Genomic DNA, 23,690 nt, shown 5'->3' with positions numbered 1-23,690 from the left:
AGTACTTGGACGCGTGTGATGGAGCATTGTCCTGCATGAAAATCATGTTTTTCTTGAAGGATGCAGACTTCTTCCTGTACCACTGCTTGAAGAAGGTGTCTTCCAGAAACTGGCAGTAGGACTGGGAGTTGAGCTTGACTCCATCCTCAACCCGAAAAGGCCCCACAAGCTCATCTTTGATGATACCAGCCCAAACCAGTACTCCACCTCCACCTTGCTGGCGTCTGAGTCGGACTGGAGCTCTCAGCCCTTTACCAATCCAGCCACGGGCCCATCCATCTGGCCCATCAAGACTCACTCTCATTTCATCAGTCCATAAAACCTTAGAAAAATCAGTCTTGAGATATTTCTTGGCCCAGTCTTGACGTTTCAGCTTGTGTGTCTTGTTCAGTGGTGGTCGTCTTTCAGCCTTTCTTACCTTGGCCATGTCTCTGAGTATTGCACACCTTGTGCTTTTGGGCACTCCAGTGATGTTGCAGCTCTGAAATATGGCCAAACTGGTGGCAAGTGGCATCTTGGCAGCTGCACGCTTGACTTTTCTCAGTTCATGGGCAGTTATTTTGCGCCTTGGTTTTTCCACACGCTTCTTGCGACCCTGTTGACTATTTTGAATGAAACGCTTGATTGTTCGATGATCACGCTTCAGAAGCTTTGCAATTTTTAGACTGCTGCATCCCTCTGCAAGATATCTCACTATTTTTGACTTTTCTGAGCCTGTCAAGTCCTTCTTTTGACCCATTTTGCCAAAGGAAAGAATAGTTGCCTAATAATTATGCACACCTGATATAGGGTGTTGATGTCATTAGACCACACCCCTTCTCATTACAGAGATGCACATCACCTAATATGCTTAATTGGTAGTAGGCTTTCGAGCCTATACAGCTTGGAGTAAGACAACATGCATGAAGAGGATGATGTGGACAAAATACTCATTTGCCTAATAATTCTGCACTCCCTGTATAAGGTCAAAGATCTTTTTTCCCCTCCTTTAATTAAAATTCTTCTTCCTCTGCTGCAGCCATTTGTTGCCACGTTCACCTCGTATTAGCAGTAGATAAACCACAAGTTTGCATTTAAGCTGAGAAAACTGATCGTGGAACAGAAAACGAGTCAGGAGCAGACGCCGTTCAGAGAAAACTTTATTTATTCACTTTTTAAAAACAAGAATGACATCCGTGTCTTTGAGGGTTCAGCTTCCTGTTGCGGTGTGAGAGCATCATGGAGAACGTCGCTGACAACCTACAAGGATCATTTTAACCTCACAGAGCAAAACTTTATTTAAACACAGTGAAGGAGCAGTAACAGAAGTCTCAGACGACACCTCTGCAGGAGAAGAGCAGCTCGAAGGTACAAAACACTTTATAAATACAGCGTGGCGGTACTTATAAAACTGAGAAAATATAAATATGGTGTCACGTGTGCGTTTTCACAGACAGGAAGCAGCGGACACTCTCAAACCCAACAGGACAAGATGGAGGCCGACGGCTGTCCATGTCACGCGGCCCACAATCCTCATCCCTGACCGTCTAGTCTACATATATACACTGACCCTCCAGAATCAGACCTCTGGTGGACACATCATTGGGAGAATAAGTGCTTTGACCACAAGAGGAGGAAAAAAGAAAAAAAAAAAAAAAGCTACAACAACAGAGTTGATGTCAAATCAAAATCTCATAACAGAGAGGAGAGAAGGTGTTATGAGGAAAAGAAGGGGGGGAGAAAACATAACCGAGGAAAGGAAACTGAAGTGCAACAAGCGTCTGTCACAGTCCGGCATCGTTGTACGTGGGTTTGACCACCTTCAGGATGCTCTGTGCATTCTCCTCCACCAGGGGGCGCCACTTCACCTCTCCTGTGAGCAGCAGGTCGTCCCCGTCCAGCGCGTCGATGTACTGCATCTGCACACAGCAGGACGTCCACATTTACACTCACAGCTGATAGATCAACATCGACTGTTTTCCTTTCTGCAAACGTTACTGCGTCAGAGTCGGTGAATAAAAGTGGTGCTCGCTCATTTCTAAGGAAACAAATCAGGTACAATTTCCAGGTTCCATCAACATTTAGAACTACTCGCACATCCATCAATCCTCTGCTGCTTCTCTGGAGTTGAGTCTTAGGGGTCCAGCCTAAGCAGAGAGGCCCAGACCTCCCTCACCCTTCCTCCCTCATCCAGTTCATCTGGGGAACACCGAGCTGTTCCCAGACCAGCTGAGAGTCTCCATTCTACCCCGGGAGCCTCCAGGTAGGACATCTTCACCCGCTGTCTAACGCTGAGCCCCGCCACCTTTCCGAGAAAACTCACTTTAACCGCTTATTACTGCGAACTCGTTTATTTGGGTCATTACCCAGAGCTGACGTCCATCGGTCAGGGTAATGACGTAGATGGTAAATAATCAGATTTGCTTCTTTAGCGCTGGTGAAGAACTATTCTAATAAGCTCTGAGCTCTCAGTGCAGACATGGAAAACCAACTAATTGTGTCGGACCGCGAGCAGCTCACTGTGGGAGAGCTCTCTGCATGGAGACGTGCACATAAACCAGTGAGTGTTAAACCCAATTTGCTCATCAGCAGAAGACTCTGGATTCCTGTGGTTAGGAAAACAGATGGAGTCAAGTCTGGAGAACGTGGGCCCAAAGCATGTGCCGAGGTCTTATCAGGACATCACACAATTCAAATGCAACAATGTGCATGTGTTAGAAAGACAAAAGCAAACCTGTTTGCGGATGTACTCCACCATGAGCTCGAGCTGTCTGGGGTCTTCACACTGACGGTTGAACAGGTTTCTCCACAGAGCCGCCGCCAGCACACAGTCATCAGACAGGATTCCCTGCAGGTACCAACACACGTGTTCACATGGATCAAGTTTCTTCTAACCTGATATCTGCAGCTGATGTTTGCTGACATGTCCCAGCTGTGTGATCCAATCAGGATCCAGACTTTGGACCGGAGTTAAAATTGAGTGAGTCTGCAGTGCATCCAAGATAAACTCTTAAAGGTCACTCAAAACCGATTTCCAGTCGCCTCTGAGTCGAGTTTGAATCTCGGCTGTAAAACAGCAAGTTTAAAATTCTTTGTCTTACCTCATCGTATCCAAATATCGCTGCATAGAAGGTTTCAGTCATTGCTTTCATCGCTTCCTTTCTGTGGATGGCATCAATCTGCATCATTAAACAGAGGAAGACAAATCAGAGTGAAGCACAGCAGAGATTGGAAATACACAAGATTTGTACATTCGTGGGAGGCAGAAACATCTGGGCTGGAAAAACGAAGCCAAGGCTGAAGTGCAAAAACCTGCAGTTCCTCTAACGTCCAGCAGAGGCTTCAGCAGGGAGTCCCCATAGACTCCCATGTTAAAACTTTACAGCAGAAACAAACATGTTTAGAGTCTGATACACAAACTGTTTGGTCTCTGTAGGTAATTCTTCCTTCATAACACCTGCAGTGGGGGTTAAACTGCAATAAGGCTTTAAGTTTGCATATTAGGGGGCGTGGCCTCTTTTTGACTGACAGGTGGATGGCGACACAGGCGGCTGTAGCTGCTAGCTGTCTGCTCAGCGGACCATGTTTGTGCTGTCAGAGCCTTTTGGTGCATTTTTAATGACATTATCTGACCAATAATATGGCTGCTGTCAGGTTAACGTGCTAACAGAACATCCAAGTAGGCGGAGCTTTTAGTGAGTGAATTAAAATGCAGCGTGCAGAAACCTGTGTGTAGTCTGTGGGGACACTGAATGTCCAGTCCCAGCTTTGTACAAACACTTTTGGAGATTATTTAACTTAGTCGATATTAAAAGAAAAACAAAGCACAGGTTCATCATTTGATTAATCAGAGAAGTTTTGATAACCAAGTAAAAACTGCAAAATATTCTGATTCCCAATTCTTTTTCTACATTTTCTATTCATATACAAATGATACTTTTCACCATTTTTAATAGACAAATAATTAAAAAACAATAAATAATCCACACGTTGACCAGTAAAATCAAAAAACCATCCCTGTGCTGTTCTTTTGTTCTACTGGATGATTGAAGCTCTCGAGCAGCAGGTGAATCATACAGATCATACTGTTTTGCACCAACGCTGTCGTGCACACAGCAAAAATAAATGTCAGAAAACCTTCCTGCTGCCGCACAGCCGGGTCTGCAGCCGCTGAATCCAAAGGTGAACATTTCCTAATGCTGCACAGGCTGAAGTGTAGCGAGTGCGGGCGCTGAGGAGGCGCAGCAGTGATTATGAACGTGGAGAAAATGACCGATGTTTTTCCTGCTCTCTGCCTCAGTCACTATGAAACCTTAGAGCAGCTCCAATCACTGCTGCTCGCTGTACAAATATAAGCTGCTCATGCAGAGCTTGATTAGGAAATTTGTGTTTTGTATAACACAAGGAAAAAAAAAGAAAAAAGACGATTTTCCAAGGAAAAAATACTTCACGATGTTCACGGCTGTGTGGATGTTTCTCTAACTCGCTTCTTGCTTTCCTCGTCTGTTCCTTTAAAAATATTCAGTTTATTCATATTTCTGAATCTACTGTCTGATACACGTACAAACAGTGCTGTCCCTGCAGCCGCATCGTTATCGAATGGTGCTGACGTCATGCAGCTGTACTGGCTGTGAGGTCAGTCAGCAGCAGGAGCTCCCGCTCAAACACAACGTCCAGATCAACTAAACGAACGTTCTGGAATCTCATAAGATGGATTATTATAGCATCAAACAAATAATAAAAAAAATCGTCTGAAACGTTGGAGGCTTTTACTTTCAAACACACACACAGGAAACTATCAGCAACTTTAACAGCGACAAAGAATAAAAGACATTTATGCTTAAAGAGGATGGAGGACGTCACCATACGTTCGTATTAATAAGAATGAAAATAAGTCAAATTCTTCTGCTAACTAATGCTTTTGATGGAAAAAATTTATTTTGCTATGTTGCATAAATGTGCAAACGAAGCTTTTGGACTGTTTGAATATCACTGAGGGTAACGTCACAGCTGTGCACAGTCAGACTCAGACTCAGTATTTCTGACTGCTGTATTGAGGATACTGCTGTTATCTGCTGTGCCTCACAGACCCGTAAAACTGTTTTGGACATTTTCTCCTGTTTGTAACAGGCTCAGGTCGTGACAATGATTGAAATGTGACAAAATGAACAGATGGTTCACTAAAACCTTAAACTTGCTAAATAAAAAAACCCAGGAAATGTCCCCGAGCACTTCCAGAACCTTCCACAGATCTGCTGGCGAGCACTGAAAGAAATCTTTGATTATCAAAACATCAGCAGATCATTTTTCTGCCAGTAAACGTCTTGTTTCACCTTTCAGTCTGACTATAGGACAGAAACTAGCTGAAAACAGCTGCTCTGTGTGTACAGCTGGGACGTAAAGAAGCTGCAAACTTCCATGACTTAAGTTAATGACTTCAGCGTAAGGTCAGAGGTCACAGAACAAGTGAGCTCTGAACAAGAGAAATGTGAGGTCAGAATCAACGTCTGAACGTCTTTAATATTGAACTTTAAAAGAAACTGGGGTTTGTTGTAACTCTGTGCTGACACGCTTGACATAAAGAACACGCAGGTTTACGTACACATGCTGACAAAAGGTCACATATGCAGCTGTGAAAACACCTGCCGCGTACGCGACCAATGCATGCATGCCCACGCCGCAGGAGTGACCTCACAAGCTAGACTGTAATTTCTCATCTCTGACCTCTTTCTGTCACACAAAGCAAAAGGAGCAAAACTAAAGAGCTCCTTAATATGAAGAGCGCTGAAAGCTGCTGCTTGGCTGCCGCTGAGCTCGCTTTACAGCCAAATCCAAGAGGCTGTGATGAGGTGTGGATTCACACCTTCACTACGAGTCAACTCAATCTCAAAAGACCGGTTCCTCCTGCTCCCACCTGAACGGTAACCCTCTGATTTTACGAGTGTTTACAGCACACGTTTGAAGATGAAAACTTTTCTGCTTCAGTGAGGAACGCTGCATCAGGCAGAAAAGTAAACCCTGAGATCAGCTGCAGCTAAACTCAGCCCAAGTTCACCTGAATTTGTCGTTTCCATTTTCCAAAGGAGAAAAAAAAAATCAATGAGATATTATCCAGAGAGTCCGCGTCAGTTTGTACGCGCAGCTGGGATAAAAAAAAAAAAAAAAAAGGGGTTAACATAACCATACTGACATTTTTGAGTTGAGCGCCTTGATGTGACGGTTGTTGATGGCGTTATACAAACACAACTAAACTGGGATGAATTTACTTCCATCAGATTTTGCTTCCAAAGTGACGTTTGTGAGTTGTGAAGTGTTTTTATGGTCCGAGGGGCTCCTGCACCGGATGAAGCTCTGGCCCTTCTAACGTGCTGCAGTTCTGTTTTTATTTTGAAGACACGACCGTTCTCGCCTCTCCAGCTTTTTATCAGCCGTTCCTGTGCAGCACGTCTTTCAGCTCAGTTTTAAAAATACAGCAGCCAATAGCACCCCTCAGTCTGCTGGCAGATACAATAAAGATCTCAATTTCAAAATCCTACACCGCCTTGTTCTCAAATTATTGCATTCTTTCAGAAAAGTTGACCTATGACCTTGAGGTCAAGGCCCCTGAGATCCGAACCCTTCTGATGTTTTTAGTAGATACACCTATGGTATCAATTTCAATTTCTCAATTTCTCGCATTCACAAACTTATGCGTCCACGTCGCCTAGTCGTCAGGGCGACGTCAGTACCCCATCAGCCTTTCACGGCTGAGGGGTGAAAACTCGGCGTAACTGCAGCCCACGAGCTGACGGGCTCTTGGACTCCAAATATTTCACTGCTTTGGTGAAGAATCAGGACCAGCTGAGATTTCAGTGTGGACATGAAGCTTGGGATCAGGTGTGGAAACCTCGAGCTGCGGATGGATCGTCTCTGATGTTCTATTGGACGAAGTTGGGTCGGCTTTTGACGTCGCCTTCCTCCCACGATGGAGTTTGTCTTTTCTACTGGGAATCCTTAGCTTGAACTTTTACTGAGAACAGTTTAACCCTCGTTCTTCCTCTTCACATCACTGCGGTTCACTTTTCCGTTTTCTTTTCTGTCCTAAGCTCTAGCAGAGCTGTATGATTTAGTTGTGTAGAAATCCTTCAGTCAGAACAGGGTCGATCATCTTTAGGTGGAAACTGGCTAAGAAGCTTCTAACGTCTAATTCAGCCAGAAACTCGTAAATCCTCTTTCTCAGGTCTTCTGATGTAGCGTTTGTGTGTATTTTGGTACGATGACGTTTTGCGATGGTTGCTGAATGACTGTGGACCATTTTAACCCTCAGCGGCACCAAACTGTTTGATTTTGGAGAATTTTAAAGGCCCCTAAAAATATCAGGCTTAACAGTAAGTGGAGGGGTACAAACGTGTAATTCATAAATGAGGCTCAGAGGCCGGCGTGCCTCACGTTGGGACTACGACGTAAGGAAAGAACTGAGGAAGCTCAATCGGAGGAGTGAGAGCAGACTGGTTCTCAGTTCATACATGTTTGCTTGAGCTGTGCTTTTACGCGCTTTGACCCTGTTTAATATCCTGCCGCCCTGCATTTACATTCTTTGTCACAACTCTTTAATTCTTAAACGCAAACACCCGTAATTAAAGTGGGTTTTTCCCCTCTGTTAGCTTTGAGACTCGAATCCAGAATAATCTGCATTATAGAAGGACAAAGTGTTTCTGAAAGCTTCGTGTGCTCAGAGCCCAGATTTATGTCAATGAGCGACACTTCCTGGAGCTGCTCCACTGACAGAAAATAGAGGAACGACTCTGTGGACACGGCGGCCGCAGCCAGGCTTGCTCTCCGGGGATTTGTTGGCACAATTACGCTGATGTAAAACTTTAAAATCAACAAAACCTGCATCCTTTGTAGCATGCAATGGCACGGATAAAACTGAATGCACTGTTGCATCAGCCCGAAGGGGAAATGTGGCTGAAATAATGAATATTTATTTAACAGAATGACATTTAGTTTGGAGTCGTGTTTGTGTAGATTTGTGGCGATTTAATGTCACAGAAGCACTTCTGAGGAACCTGAGCTGCTGTGGAAAATACTGCTGCTGTCAAGTCTGTATTAATGCAGTAAAATAATCAGTCATCAGTGTGTGCTCATTCTCAGCTCTGCAGTTCCAAATGTCTGACCTGCTAAAGTTTTCATGTTTCATTCTGGAGCTAAAGCGATTAAGTTAATTACATTTAATAAAGAAAAACAATCAGAAAGCCAGTTTTCAAACTTTGTCCAGCGCCAGTTTCTAAATGATGAACATTTCCAGCTTTTGCTTTCTAAAACAGTAACTTAATACCTACGACTTTTGGACAGTTCGCTGCTGCGGTTCCCTGACCCGTGGCAGGAGGTGTAGGGGTCTGGTGCTGTGTGGATTGGGCAATGGTGGGGGGCGGACACCCCTGCGGGCCAATCCCTGGTTGCCAAAAGTGGCTCTTGGAACGGCTCCCCTCTGGTGGGGAACAGCCTGAGAGTTACCAGCTAGGGTTTGGACTCGGCTCAACAGTGTAGCATCTTGAACCCGGGGCTGGACTCTGTGAAAGGAGGTGAGCAGGGGTGGGTCTACTTTTACCCCCCGAACTTGGCGCGTGAACATCGGACGAGAAGGTTGCTTACCTGCGTCTGCAGGTTGAAATAAGTTGAGACTATGTGCCCAAAGACAGCTCAGAGCACCTTTATTACCTGGATGGGTGGAGTGCTAGAAGGTGCAGTAAAAGCTGGAGGGGCGTGACAGAAGGAAGGGCTAACCGATCTGCATTGTTTGTCCATGATGAACACTCCTTTAACTGAGAAGATGATCTATGAATGGTCCAGATGCACCGATGCGGTATTTGGATCACACATCGGTCTGATCCCGACTCACTCAATTCAATTCAGTTCAATTCAATTTTATTTATATAGCGCAAAATCACAACAAAAGTCGCCTCAAGGCGCTTTATGTTGTACAGTAGATAGCACAATAATAAAGCTGATTTAGGTGTTTAGCTTGTCAGTGTGTTTGCACCATTCAGTCCATATTTAATGGATTTATTTATATCGGTTTATTTGACAAAGTTAGCAAATCTGTGTTACACAGTCGAGTCTCGTCCTCCCCGTGAGGACAACAGTTACTGGATGGTACAGCTTACAGGATCTGCAGATAAATGCAGATGGGATCAGCTGGACTGAGCATTCCCAGTGAGCTGGGGTTGTATCGGTGGTCAGGGGCATTTCCAGGAAAGCAAAAGAAAACAAAAGAAATGCTGACTATATAATCTTTGTGGTTTACTTTGTGAGCAGAAAACTTCAAGTTTGCAAACCCCAAAATTACAGAAACCTTTTAATTTACTTCAGAGCGAACGCTACATCTGTGTGTGCTCTGATCATGTGACTTTTCTTTCAGAAAACAGGGTTTCCTGCATTTCTTTGCAGCTTTCAACAGAAAAAAGTCAAAACATTTTAATTTAGTTTTAATAATTGGGATTATTTACTCAAAGTTCACATTTTGAGCAGGAGAGAAAAAAAAAAGCAGAAACAGACTGTTGTGTTTGTCTATTCTGTTACTTCGTGTTCTCATCTTTTCACTTTCATGCTTAAGTTGAAAACAGTCTGTAAACCATCACGTTTGCATGAACAGGTGGTTTCTGACATTATGAAGCAAATGCAGCAGCTCAGTGGAGCTGACTCAGGGTTAGACTGCACAGCAACACGAGTCCTGTTTATGGCGAAGGCCGTTCGTATTTGCTGATCGACATTCACGTCACACAGCTGTGAAACACTGACCGTGTGCATGCTGCAGGAGACTGAAGCACTGGTACTCTGCCAAAGCATTCCTGCTGGAACCTGAAGATCCAGATTCTGTTCCAGCAGGAGAGCTGGCTGAGATAAACGGGCCGATTCTGACAGCAGCGCAACCTCTGCTGCGGCCGTAACCACAAACCTATCAGCCGATCAGCCGAGTCGATGCGAAAGCTTGAACACAGGATTTTTGTCGCTGAGGGAGAATTAGAGTGAAAGCTTCTGTTACACACTAAAACTCTGGTTGGAATTAAACAGCTGGGAAAATATCTGAATTTGCAAACTCAGCTAACCGAATGATTTCCCAAGTAACAGAAAACCTTTGTTACACGATCATTTTAGCTTTTCCTCAACTCTTTTAAACCAGGAATAAATCAGGATTTCAGGAATCAAACATACTGCTGGACAAAGTTCCAACAGGCTAAGCTCTTTCTCCCACCAGTGACCGTGAAAAGTGGAAATACAGTCACATATTTACAGTCTGTGCATTATGACGGGCATGCTGTGCAGCCAGCGTGTGAGTGTGCACTTTACGATACGACAGAGGATCTGGTTGCAGCTGTTGCTGTAGTTACCGTGGATGCTTTGCTGGTATTGCTTCTGTTGCTTTAGTTTAGTTGCAGAAGTTCTGATTAAGTGTAGACGTTGCTGCACACGTAGAGGTTGGTGTCTTTGTGGAGATTTTAATACTCTCAGCTGAGACCGTTTCACCCACTTTCACGCCTCTGAATTTCGTTTTTTCCCCCCTTCAAAATCAGAAACATAACGTACCCCCATGATTTTGCTCCTCTGCTCCACATCCTCCCACATGGAGTGCACGATGTAACGGCACATGTACTTCCCCTCTCTGCCCTCCTGACGCATCCGCACCAAACACATCCTGAGAGCACAAGAACACAACAAGGAGACTGAAACGAGCGCACAGCCTTAAAACGCTGCGCAGTCGCTGTGACGAGTGAAGCCGTGTGCTCATCGTATGAAGAGCGTCACCGTCCCATCCACAGCAGGAGCAACACCGACATCATTACATCATTAAAAACTCTAACAGACGCTTCCAATTAGACCACATTAACACATAAATAATAATAATAGTACAATTATATATTGTATGCATTTTCTCACTGTGAACTGGATTCTTTGCATGCTACAGAGTCAAAGGAGGACGTTTAACACACAGCGTGGTGGTGTTACATAAATGTGAAGGAAGACAACTGACAAAGTAAAAATACATCACATGACACATGACTGGGCTATGAATACAGGAAGGAGCAGCGACAGCACGCACAGAGCAGCCGACACCGACCACGGCTTCCTTTGCTGCTTACACCACTCACACAGCAGCATGTGCACCATGTTCAGCCTCAGCACACACAGATTCCTCAGAGCAGCAAACAAACCATCTGATTGGCTGATTGGATAAATCCAGCTGTACAGGTGTACCTAATGAACTGGTAGCTGAGAGGATGTGTTTGTGTGACTCACCATACGTGCAGTTGTGCAACCAGGAACCAGGAGTTGAGAGTGTCAGGGAGGGTGCACTCTGAAACACACACATTAGGATCATTAGGATTCTGTGTGCTGGTGTGCACCCCGTACCTGCTCCACATTCTGCAACTATGTCAACAAAACATAGGGCTGTTCGACATAACGATCGGATGACGACATGAAAACGTCTATCGTTTCATATTATACGCTATCGTTTGTTTCGTGGTGTTGCAAAACAAACTGTTTATGGGAACATTTTTTCATGGTTTTGATGGTCACTGCAGCGGCTACATTCATCTCTTAAAGTTCTCTCTTTCTCTTATATTTAAAATAACCACACTACGGATGGACAAACGACTGTTTTTACGCGTTGTCGTTAGCAACAATGAAGGTAAACCCACCGTGTGGCTTTGACAATAAAGCTGAAGATCCTGTTGAGATTTTTCAAAATAAATGATGACAAACAGAAGGACCAATCAAAACAAATCGTGCACTTTATTCCTAAACGAGGGGCTGCCTCTGTAGCACGGACATGGTTTGGTTACGAGAAGTCTAACACGGACCAGAAAACTGCAGTATGCAAACACGACAAAGCTCTGCTACCACCTACGCCAGAGTCATGTGACAGAGTGTGAAGAGAGTTTACGGATGAGAAACAACAAAGAACTGACAGGTGCTCAAGAGCCGAGTTGCATTGTGGGAGATGCAGCATTTTGAAGCCGAGCGCCGTAAACTCACTTTCGAAGAACTCGTCGTAGTTGATTCTCTCCACGCAGCATGTGTACATCCGCAGAGCAGCAATCTTGATTTTCTGTGGAAACAAAAACATCACGTCTGACGTTGTTACTCTGTAACTACAACCACAATATCGCACAGGGGAGTCGGGCGTTCGTGAGGGGAAGTATTTCAATCAGCTGATTCTCGTGATGTCACTGACATTCAGAAATGGAGGAGGGGCTTAGTGATGGCGTTTGAGGGCAGCTGAACATGGTGTAAATGAAGGAAAACACCAACGAAGCTCTGCTGCCTTGTGGCAAACATTCATAGGAAAGGCCTCGGCAGGCGACCCTCCTGCGATGGCGCCGAAACACAACACAACAGGAGGTGTAACACAACTGGCTTCCTGTTGAAGCTTTCAGGGGACCACGCTGCCCTCCATATCAGCCTTTACACAGCAGTGGCCACAGTGCAGACAGTCATCAACCTGCTGGCTGTTGGGGTGAAGCGACTGTATTGTGTGGGAGTAATTTCGCTTCCTGTCCAGTGTGAATGCGCCACTACACTTCCATTACCAACATTTGTCAATGGAAACAGGGGGGCTAAAAATGACATCAAATAGGCAAACTTATCCAAATGAGTTTGTCTGGTTCAGCAACTTTCAGCTGGAAAAGCGACTCGCCAACAGGTTTCATTAAACAACAGCGAGCACGCATTTCTGTGGGATTATTCTGGGATTTAAGGCTGATCTGTGCGTCTCCGACGGCGGTTTCATCTGTAGAGTAAACACGCGCAGGAGCAGGACACGAGTTCGGAGGTGTGCCAGCATGCGAGCCAAACGCTGCCCCGGCGTGCGGCCCAGCTCTTTGCTCGCCCGACATTCCTCAGCACACACGCAACCTTTCCACCTTCCGCCAAAACCTCCCACATCACCGAAGCCTGCCACCGCGCCAACTGTTTATTCCTTTAATGACCTGTGCATTCCTGGAAACCATACCGACTACAAGAGTGTGATGCAATGAATGAAAGCCACACGCACATGCACGTGCACACACACACACCTCTGGTGAATATCACTCCCACTGCAGTGACGTTATTAGTATTTTTGGCCTTCTGCATGCAACATCTTCCATAACAAATGTTTTATTACTCTGTTGTGTCCAAGTTCAGTTTGGTTTTATTCAACCACAGAGAGCAGGAGGTGAAACGCTGCGCTGGCCGTACAGGTAGAAACGTCTGACCCGACACGTTTGTTTCTGTTACTGGTTGACCAATCAGGGTGGCACACATTCATCAGAAGGTGCGTTTAAAGGAGGTTAGCATGATGCTTTTGACTGAAAGGTTGTTCGAGTGCAGAACAGACACGTCAGCAGGTAACAGGTGGCCTTGGAGGCACATTAAATTTAACATGACACTAAGTGCTCACGTTGATTTCACGCATCAAATGAAGCAATGTCACCTTGGCCGAAAACCCCTCATGCTCGTTTTCAGCCCACATCTCACCCTCTGCACTCACCCATTTATTGTATTTGAGCGGTCCCGTGAAGCCCATCGCCTCGATGAGCTTTGTGAAGGCGCCGACCTCCTCCTCCGTGTGCTGACGCGTCTCCTTCACGTTACGGAGCTGAAGGACAAAAAGAAAAAGTGGAGCGGTGAAAAAACAGCAGCGAAAACAGAAAATGCTCCTTTAGCAGGTGGGATATCAAACGTGTGCTGCGTGACCCTCGTTAAATCAACAGCACGTGACGACGCACCTGTGCGGCGCAACCTTTACCGCTCACTAAATTAATACGCTGACCTACTCCGAGCTGCACGCCGTCTTTGACAGTTTTATTACAGCCACCACGAAGCCGCTAACCTTCATCAGGACGTGCAGATGTGCTGAAGTTTTCTCCCAGTTTTGAAGCTTCATTGAAGCCTCGAATACACGGAGCAGGCAGGAAGTGCTTTAAAGGCACGGATACGACACGACTGAACTCAGAATTCCTTAAAATAATCCTGAAATCCAAGCAGGTGTGTAAAACTACAGGCTGAATAATCAAACCTTTAAGGAGAGAAATTACAGTTTATTTGTTTTTATTTAAGCAGAAAATGTGAACAGACACATGTTGTTTAGCTAGTGGACACTTTTACAGAGATAATAAAAGGTGTAAAGGGATAAAAATCATTTAGCAGATGCAGGGACGCATCGATGATAGCAGGGGCAAACTGTACCCACTGCACTCAGGAGGAGGCAAAATACCCCCGAGATGATGGAGCTGGAATTGACCGAGTGAAGACAAAAGTGTTATTTATCGGCAAAGAGTATATATTAATTCTTATTTTAAGAATCAGAAAAGCTAATAAAACAGAGAGCGCCCCTTCTTTTGTGCTTTCTGTTGGGCATATCGGTGGCCCAGCCGCTGGGACAAAAGAGCTGCTGCACAGGTGTTTTTAAGCAGTCCATCTGTGGGTTAAACAATGAGAGCTATTTGTTCATGTGCTTGCGTGCGGTGTTACCTGTGTGGCGACATGCAGCGTCCGGCACGGCGTTACTAACGGAGAGGAGACGCCTGCCTGCTGACAGGCGGCCAGCGCTCTGAAACAGGCTTCCTGATCCAACGCCTGCAAGGAGAGAGAAGTTAAGTCAGCTGAACACAAACAATCGACCGTTTTATTTGTCGACTTGTTTTTAAAGACGGATCAAACACCTGCTCGTCTCCCACTAACAGCAGTGATCTTCACATCACAGCTCAGTGTTGTTCTCACCAGCTATAGCCAGTTTTCATCACCCTTTAGCATTTTTTGTTTGGACTGCACAGAAACATCCTTCGTTAACCCTCTGACAGCTGGACAGGCTTTTCCTGAGTGAACATTTTACACCTTAATAAAAACTGATTAAGTCTCTGCACCACCCAACTTCACTGAGTAAAAAGACCTGCAACAATAATCTGATTAATTGATCTGATTAAGTTCATTCAGATTTGTAAAAACATGATGTAATTTAAAACCTTTCAAAATAAACTAAAGCTCAAAGAGAACGAAGAGACCACTGCTATGAGCTGAAAGCATAAACTCCTACATACTGTGTCAAAGAGATACTGAGGGAACGAAAAACAAATATCAAACCTCAACAGCACAGCAGTCAACATCTGCAAGCAACAACACAACCGCTGGCAAAGCTTTAGTTCAATTCTCAAAAACATTTAGTACCTAAAGAACCTTTAGGTCTTTATCTGGTTGTTGCTTTAAATGGTGGTTTTTGAAACAGATGCTGTACTGCACATGTGCAAAGAGCTCATTCAGGGTGCAGCTTAAAGCCTCTGTCACAGACTGTATCAGCCAGGCCTGTGGCAGAAGACAAACACCTCGAGCTTTCAAAGCGGTGCCAAAATAAAACTTCACCACACTCAGAAAGAAATGCATACAAGACTGAGAAAGTGGGGCCACCTCCTCTGGGTCCCGAGTGCATTTAAGATGATCAGACATGAGGGGGTCACCTTTCCTGTGAGCTGAATAATCAATAACCAAAAAGCAACCCTACACTTCCCACAGCTCAAAAACCAGCACCTGTGACGGACTGATGGTCTGCTTATCTGTGAAGGCACCATTTATGCCAAATAGTATTTCAGACTTCACAATAATATTTACTGCGCTCCAGTCTTTTTCCAGGTAAAGCACTGCTTACTTCAGCGAGACGATGCCCAAACATCCTGCATGTATTAAAAGAGCCCGCGTGCTGAAGACACCCTGGACCCTCAGACTCTGATATTAATGTCCAAACTTGTGCTTCAAGTTTAAATGTTGCTGCTCTTGCTAGTCAGCACTAAAAGTAGTAGTCAGTTATCCTCACTTTATTATAGTGCAGCGGCACCTTGGTGCGCAGGCCTGACACACAACAGCACCTCTCCGAAATGTAACCTAGTCCACTGTGCTCAGTTTATTGTTTTCTCACATTTGGATCAGCTGACTAGATGACGAGTCCCTGAACTGAACTTCTGGACCATGTTTGTGCCCTTTTAATGCAGTTATCTGATTAATAATATGGCTGCTGTGCCACATTATTTGTCATATTTTACTCTGCTCCAGTTTTTGTCAGTAAACCATTGGACGGTCTATACTGGTCTATTTGTTGCACCCACATGGTTTGTGGATACAGCCTATCACTCAACCCTCGTTCACTTCTACCTCCTAAAAACATCATCATCATAATCATCATCATCAACATGCCAACACAATAACACAGAGGCTATAACATACAGACAACACAAACAGCTGACACGTCCATCATTTACATACAGTCTATGGTTCGGTGACCCATTAAAATATCTGGACCAAAACGAAGCTCGAACACGTGACTGATGACGCTGGTCCTTTACAGAGTAATTTCATTATCTCGGGTGCCAAACACTTTATTATTCATATATGACAGAAGCCTCGGTTTGAACGTGTGATGTAGTGTTTCTGTGCTCGGTGTAAAGAAAGCCGCACTTTCGAGCTGTTACTGCGAGTCTTTGGTCGAGTTCGCCTCCATTAATCTGAGCTCTGACATTAATCCTGCTAATGGAGCTCGCAGGCCGTCCGTGTGAAAGTCAAACACACACGGAGACAAATGAGCGCTCACTCCGTCACCTGTCGCTGTGTGTTCACCCGGCTGTCACCTCGAACATCAGCCTCAACTTCTTCACCTGTTAGCCGGCTAAGCTAACGCCAGCGAGGCGTTTCTTACCTTGCCCCCGGCGGAGGCGGCCCTGCAGGCGGACACATGAGCGACGCTTCTGGCGGCGAACTGCAGCGGCCGCCGGTACATGACTGCACGAAGACCCGCTGTTAGAGCCGAGAAGCGGGCTGCAGATTCACGGAACCTCCCTGCACTGAAACCTTCTGGTTTGGTAACAGCAGCAATGTCAACGGAATCTGTCCGGCACTGAATAGTGTCCGGGTAGAAATATACAAAGTGAAGAAAAGGTCCGCTTTTAACCCGCTCCGATTAAAGTTGAATCTTTCATTGCTGGAAAAAGAACTTGGAGCCTTCACTGAAGTTAAGCAGGAACACTGCACTGCAAAAATACCATTCAAGTGAAAGTATACTTAAAGCGCTAAGCTCAAGCATATCAGGGTAAGATAAGATAAGATAAGATAAGGTGTCCTAACCCCAAAACGCCTTTTTTTCTTACAGCGGTTAAAAATTCAATAAAACACAAAGTGCTGAATAAGAAATAGACATTGGATAACAACAAAAATCACAATTTAGCAAAAAAGCATCTTAATAAGGTAACAAAATACAATCAAATACATATAAACACACACACAAACACACACACACACACACACACACATATATCTATCTACATATATATATATATATGTATATATATATATATATATATACATATATATATATATATATATTACAAAGTCACAAAAAGTAAGGCCAGATGGCCCCGCCCTGCCTGGTTCTGCTGGAAGTTTCTTCCTGTTAAAAGGGAGTTTTTCCTTCCCACTGTCACCAAATGCTCATAAACAAACATTTTTATTGTAATTCCACAAAGAGCAAAGTAACTGTACACCGGAGGATAACAAGCTTTGTAAGAATTAAATCTACTGATAACGACAAATATGACCTTGACCTTGAGTGCATTTCCAGCGAAGACCTATTATCATTGTGTGTAAGCTTTGACCAATCCTCCAGGAGGTCTGTGGAGGGATGGACAAACAAATGTCTCACCATAGCACGAGCTTATAAGCCCTTTGGCTGGGCTAAAATAAATTGGACTCATAATTTTAAATGTTTGCTTTCCATCCCACAGAAAATAGGATTTTCATGACTGGGTTAGAGCTCTCCTTCCAGGAATACTGCAGTGATGCAACATTTCCCACCAAAGTCACATTCAAGGATGAAACAGCAGGCTGACATAAACCATTATTATTCTTTAAATCTGTAAAAAGTCTTTGACAAGGAAACCGATTACCTCTCGGTCAAACTTGCTTTGTAGTTAGAGCCAATAAACAGTGAAAACATCAGTGGGACACATTAAGACTTTAAAAACAGTCTCATGTTCTCTGTGGACACAACAGCTGAGGTAATGTTTGAGTTGCCCCTCCATCACTTTCAGTTTTTCCCGTGTCTCAGCTGGAAGTGTTTGTGTGTGCGGGGGTTTCTGTCGTGTTGCAGTTAGAAGGTCACAATCATTAACGGTAACCTTCAGCAGAGAGTTGCACTGTCGACACCTCAGCCTGAACGTGAGAGAGGACAAATATTGTTCAAGGCCAGAAAATGAAGTGTTCCTTCAGAAGAAAGACAAACAGGAGTCCAGAAAAGACAAAGAGAAACAGAAGGAAAAGGGTGTGAAGAGGGAAAAGTGGAAGGTCGAGTGGATTTTCACGGAGGAAATGAAATCAGCGGCGTCAGATCGATGCTGAACACCAACTCTTACAAAAATACTGCAGCGCTGAGTTATGAGACACAAACGAGCCGGAGAGGCCAGGTCTGGTTTCTGCTTCCTCTGCAGTCAGTCTGAAGTTTTCCTCCCTGCGCTGACCTCACCTGACAACACGCGCGCACACACACACACACACACACACACACACACACACACACACACACACACACACACACACACACACACACACACACACACACACACACACACACTCGATCTAAATCTTCCAATTTCCCTCCAAGGAACTTACTCCAAATCCAACAGACTGCCGGTCAGACCCCAATTCCAAAAAAGTTGTTTAAAATGTAAATAAAGTAGAATCCAGTGATTTACAAATCTCACTCTATAAACAATAGCACATAGAAAAGATGAGAAAATGTTCAATTTCTATAAAAATATGAGCTCATTTTGAACTTCATAGCAACTGCTTGTCTCTAAAACCATGTTTCCCACTGTGCAGCATCCCCTCTTCTTTTAACTACAGTCTGTGAACATCTGGACTTCCAGGAGAAGAATATTGTCCCATTCTGGTCCGATGGAGGAGTCTAGCTGCTCAGCAGTCCTGGCTCTTCTTTGTCCTGCCTTTGGTTCCATGATGCTCCAGATGTTCTCAGCTGGTGAAAGGTCTGGACTGCAGGCACTCTTCTGCTGTGAAGCTGAGCTGCCGGATGCCGTCTGTGGTTTAGCATCATCCGGCTAAAATATGAAAGCCTTCTCTGAAAAAGGTGTGATCAGGTTCAGACTTATGCTGTTTTAAATCCTCTGTGTACCTTTCAGCATTGATGGGACCCCTCCCTCCTGAACTGGATAAGTGAGAGATAAGCGATGTCTTAATGAACTGACGGGAAATTTTTATAAACTGGAAACAAATGAATAAAAAGCGTAATTGTTTATTAACCTGAGGGAAGACATGCAGATTATTAACTGTAGGGAAAAGGTTAAAAAAACCTTCGGGAGTGTATTAACAATCTGGCCTGATTTAGCTGCAAACACAGGCTTATTAATGGGTGTTTTAAGCCCTAATGTTTTCTGGTTTCACAAATAAAAATAGAAGATTATCTAATGTTATAATGAACTGTAGTTTCAGGTTTAGTTAGGGTGGCGTTAGGCTTAGGTCAGAGACTGAAGGTTTAAATGCTTCAGATGCTTAGACTTTAGGAAATGCCAGCACACACGCTGGTTTACACGAGAACTAAATGAGCATCCGCTCTTTAAAATGATACGGTCCAACCCTGCGATGCCTGTAGAGACGCAGCAGGTATCCTGTGGATGAGATAATATATTCCACTTGTGCATTCACTTTTTGGAGGTGGGCACAGTCCAAACACGCTTTTTTGTTTTTTGTGTGATTGTCTGTGTCTGCGCTTGTGCGTTTTTGTATTAATAAAGAGTGATAAATGACAGGCGGAGAGGAAGTGCTGGATTCCTGCTCGGCTCCTGTTTCTGTGAGAAACCTCGCTAAAGAAAGCAGACATAAATAATGGCTGCCACGCCGCCATCCTGCCTGCGATACACTGCGTCTGTGTTCTTGTATTACTCATGTTGTGGGGACAGAAGTCTGTTTACACAGTCACGTTAAAGGGAACGACTTCCTTTGGAGGACCTGAAGCATACTGCTGTCACGTTCACTGAAGAACCGAATAAGCTTAGTTTAAGTTTAAGATTTAGATTAGGTTTAGGAACATAACTCTTGAGCTTTAGCACAATATTCCAGTTTTAGGAGACAGACCCTCTCTTTTTTGAAAGACTTTTCCATTTTGATAATTTTATACTTAGTCCTGGATCAGGTGATCTGGACTCAACCTTTGGTTATGTTGTTATTAGCCAGCGAAACTGTTACAAAGAGACACGGTGCTCAGAGAGTCCTGAAGTCAAATCGGTGGGTGAGCTCTGTAAGACCAAAGATGGTCGTTTACTTCCAGATGATAAGAGAATGGATGGCCTCCTCTGGGTTGCTGCCCAAAGTGACCGAGTTCAGGTATGTTGTATGATGTTTTCAGGCGATGGGAAAGTGGCGCTTGAGATGTATCAGGCCATCATGGTGGAGAAGGATTTTAGCTGGATGGTGATGCTTTTGTTTTACTATCAAATCTAAATCTACGCCAGTCCCCACCTGTGGTCATGAGCTCATGGTAGTAACTGAAAGAATGAGGTTGTGGATGCAAACAGCCAAAATGAATTCCTTCGTAGGGTCGCTGGGTTCAGCCTTGGAGGATAACACGCCAGACATCTGGAAGGAGCTTGGAGTGGAGTTGCTTCTCCTTCATGTCGAGACGAGCCAGCCATCTGATTAAAATGCTGCCTGGCACTTTGCCTTGGAGGTGCTCTGTCCCAAATGAGAGAAAAGAGATTATGTGTCTTGTCTAATAGCAGTACCTTCTGAATCACCAGGAGCCAGGTTAGAAGGGAAATAGATGACTGGAATACCCTGGATGGATGGATGGATGGATGGATGGATGGATGAAAAGCTTTATAAAAGCCAGAGTTTGGATAAAGTTAGAAAACATTTCAAGTACTTTTGTTTGATCAGATTTGATTGTACACATACATTCATGTGGCCAGAAGCAGTTCAGGATGGTTGCAGAGTGGTGAACCTTGTTTCTGGAAGGACTTTGTATTTTGTACTCAGGCTGCTGGAGGACTGAAAACTTCTTCACTCCTCTCTTTTCAGGCTCCATGTATTTGCACATATTTTCTCCTCTCAGAAAATGGCTGGCTCTCCCTGAGCCTGGTTATGCTGGAGGTCTCTTCTTTTGTTTCTCTCACTGGTTTCCAATGTGTCGGACTAATAAAGGCTTATCTTATCTTATCTTATCTTATCTTATCTTCCAAGTGCTTCCTCACAGGGTCACAGGTCATCGTCTGACTGTTGAGGTTCTCTCTCTATAATCATTGGGTTTTTATTTAGCAATATGAAACATTTTAACATGGTCTAAAACTATGGGCTCAAAATGTGGTCATAAATATTTTGTACTTGTAAATCAGTTTTGTATGTGTAAAAAGAATTTGTGCGTGCGTAAAAAAGATTTGTATGTGCAGGGGGGTTTTTAGCTAAGTCCACACACAAATCTTTTTTACACATACAAATCTTTTTTACGCACGCACAAATTCTTTTTACACATACAAATCTTTTTTACGCACGCACAAATTCTTTTTACAAATACAAATCTTTTTTACACACACACAAATCTTTTTTACACATACAAATCTTTTTTACGCACGCACAAATTCTTTTTACAAATACAAATCTTTTTTACGCACGCACAAATTCTTTTTACACATACAAATCCTGATTTACAAGTACAAAACTGATTTACAAGTACAAAATATTTATGACCACATTTTGAGCCCATATAAAACACACACACACACACACACACACACACACACACACACACACACACACACACACACACTTCAGATATTCATATCTGGTGGGGACATCTAATTGACATAATGGTTTCCCTAGTCCCTAACTCTAACCCTTACTCTAAGCCTAACCGTAACCCAACTGTAACCCTGACACTAAAATCACATTTTAAGTCACAAAAATGCCTTCAAACGTGTTGGGACCAGGATCTTGGTCCCCACAAGTATATGAATACACACACACACACACACACACACACACACACACACACACACACACACACACACACACACACACACACACACACACACAGGTCCTGCCTCTCCTCAGACACACACACACACACACACACACACACACAGGTCCTGCCTCTCCTCAGAGGCACGTAGTAAAGTGTGTGTTCATGCTGTGTGTTTCTGTTCCATCAGCTGCTCTCACTGCAGGACAAGGAGTCATGAACGTCTCACCGGAGTGCGAGCACCTTGTTCCCACATGGCCTCGGTCTGAAAGAGTCAGGCCCATTAAGAACCTTTTTAGCACTAAAATACAGGAGCCATTAAATTGACCTGCAACAGATGATTGCAGCTCTAGATTAGATTCAGAGGCAATTAACTTCTTAATGAAAACGGCTGAATTAAGCACACGCTGCTGTACAGTAATGGGATCTGGAAAAGAATGAAAGTACACTCAGAAAAAGTTTATAAATGCAGTCAGATGGGGGTCCTCCTGGGGGGTCTGTGCACTGAACCTTTAAGCTTCTCTCACTGCTTTGACCAACTTGGTGATTTTCTTCCTTTCTCCACCAATCTGAGAGGGATACACACTGAGACACGGTGCACTGATTATAGCTGAAACTAACCTCAGGTACCGAAACCCTGGTAAGGTAAAACTAAGCTCAACTGGTGAGGCAGCTGTTTATGTGTTAACTTTGATTTAATCTCCTGGTTATGGTTTGGTTTTGTAAAGTGGACAAACAGCCACACTGCTTAGCATGTGCGGGGAGAAAAAGCATGAAAAGTGAAGAGTTTGCTTTAATTGGTTTGTTGTCTTCCGTTTGGCTCTTAACTGCAGAAAGTAGCAAAAACTCAGAAGATTAAACGCTTGAACGACTTTTGGGATCCCAAAGTACGGAAAAAAAGTATAAAATACGAACCCGAACCCTGATTTCAATCTGCTTACATCATCTACTCGTGCACCTCTGAGCTGTGTTTGGTGTGGCTGCTGTTTTCAGATCTCACAGTCAGCTGTTATCTGTGCCTCTGCGCTGGCTGCTGGATCTCCTCCAGCATGTCTAAACGTCTGGCATGAGATGGCACTCTAACATGCACCACAGCTCAGGCCTGAGTGCACTCCTTCTGATGCCTCAGGATGTCACGGTGGGACTCTGAGGACTTCACAACCTGATGAATGTTGGAAATAACGGCCAGTATCCTCCCAGTATCACTCCTTACCTGACCAGCTGTCTGCAGAATGAGGACTCTTCAAATCAACACATTTCCACCCGGCTCTAAACACCAGTGATCCTTCACAAAATGTGCTTCAGTGTGAAACAGAAGTTTGGGGTCTGTGGTAAAAATTCAGTCTGGACCTGCATACGATGATCTTGAATGAGTGATTAACCAAATTTAAATCAGTTAAGGTTTTTGACGGGCTTCAGAGCGTTTTGATCACACTTGGTGTATTTCACAGAAGCTAAAGGTATTTATTACTAGCAGCTTTGATGTAGCGATTTCAACCATGCATTAGGTCAGCGTAACCCTTACACTCAGGGCAGAGTGCTCTGAACAATTAGTTTTAGATGTAATTTTAAACTGTTGAATCCATGAAGTATCATTGAGAGAGAGCACCCTCAGTCATCTTCGACACTCAAGCCCCGCCCATCCGCTGCTCAAACCTTCTGTTTGTGGGTGGCAGCTGTGGAG

General features: G+C 44.2%; 1 protein-coding gene across 1 annotated transcript; it reads right to left on the bottom strand.

Moving 5' to 3' along the window:
• Nucleotides 1-1,121: 1,121 nt before the first annotated feature.
• Nucleotides 1,122-16,911, bottom strand: uqcc1 (ubiquinol-cytochrome c reductase complex assembly factor 1). Its single transcript, XM_003456225.5, has 9 exons — nt 16,685-16,911; nt 14,476-14,580; nt 13,493-13,600; nt 11,998-12,070; nt 11,257-11,314; nt 10,546-10,654; nt 3,081-3,158; nt 2,714-2,827; nt 1,122-1,898 (listed from the first exon to the last, which is right to left on the bottom strand). Exons 1-9 carry the CDS (start codon nt 16,763-16,765, stop codon nt 1,764-1,766), a joined length of 861 nt encoding a protein of 286 aa, XP_003456273.1. The 5' UTR covers nt 16,766-16,911; the 3' UTR covers nt 1,122-1,763.
• Between the last annotated feature and the right edge of the window lie 6,779 nt (nt 16,912-23,690).

The sequence above is a fragment of the Oreochromis niloticus genome, linkage group LG5 (assembly GCF_001858045.2).
Source record: "Oreochromis niloticus isolate F11D_XX linkage group LG5, O_niloticus_UMD_NMBU, whole genome shotgun sequence".
NCBI lineage: Eukaryota > Metazoa > Chordata > Actinopteri > Cichliformes > Cichlidae > Oreochromis > Oreochromis niloticus.
This window is presented reverse-complemented; position numbering and strand designations above follow the sequence as displayed.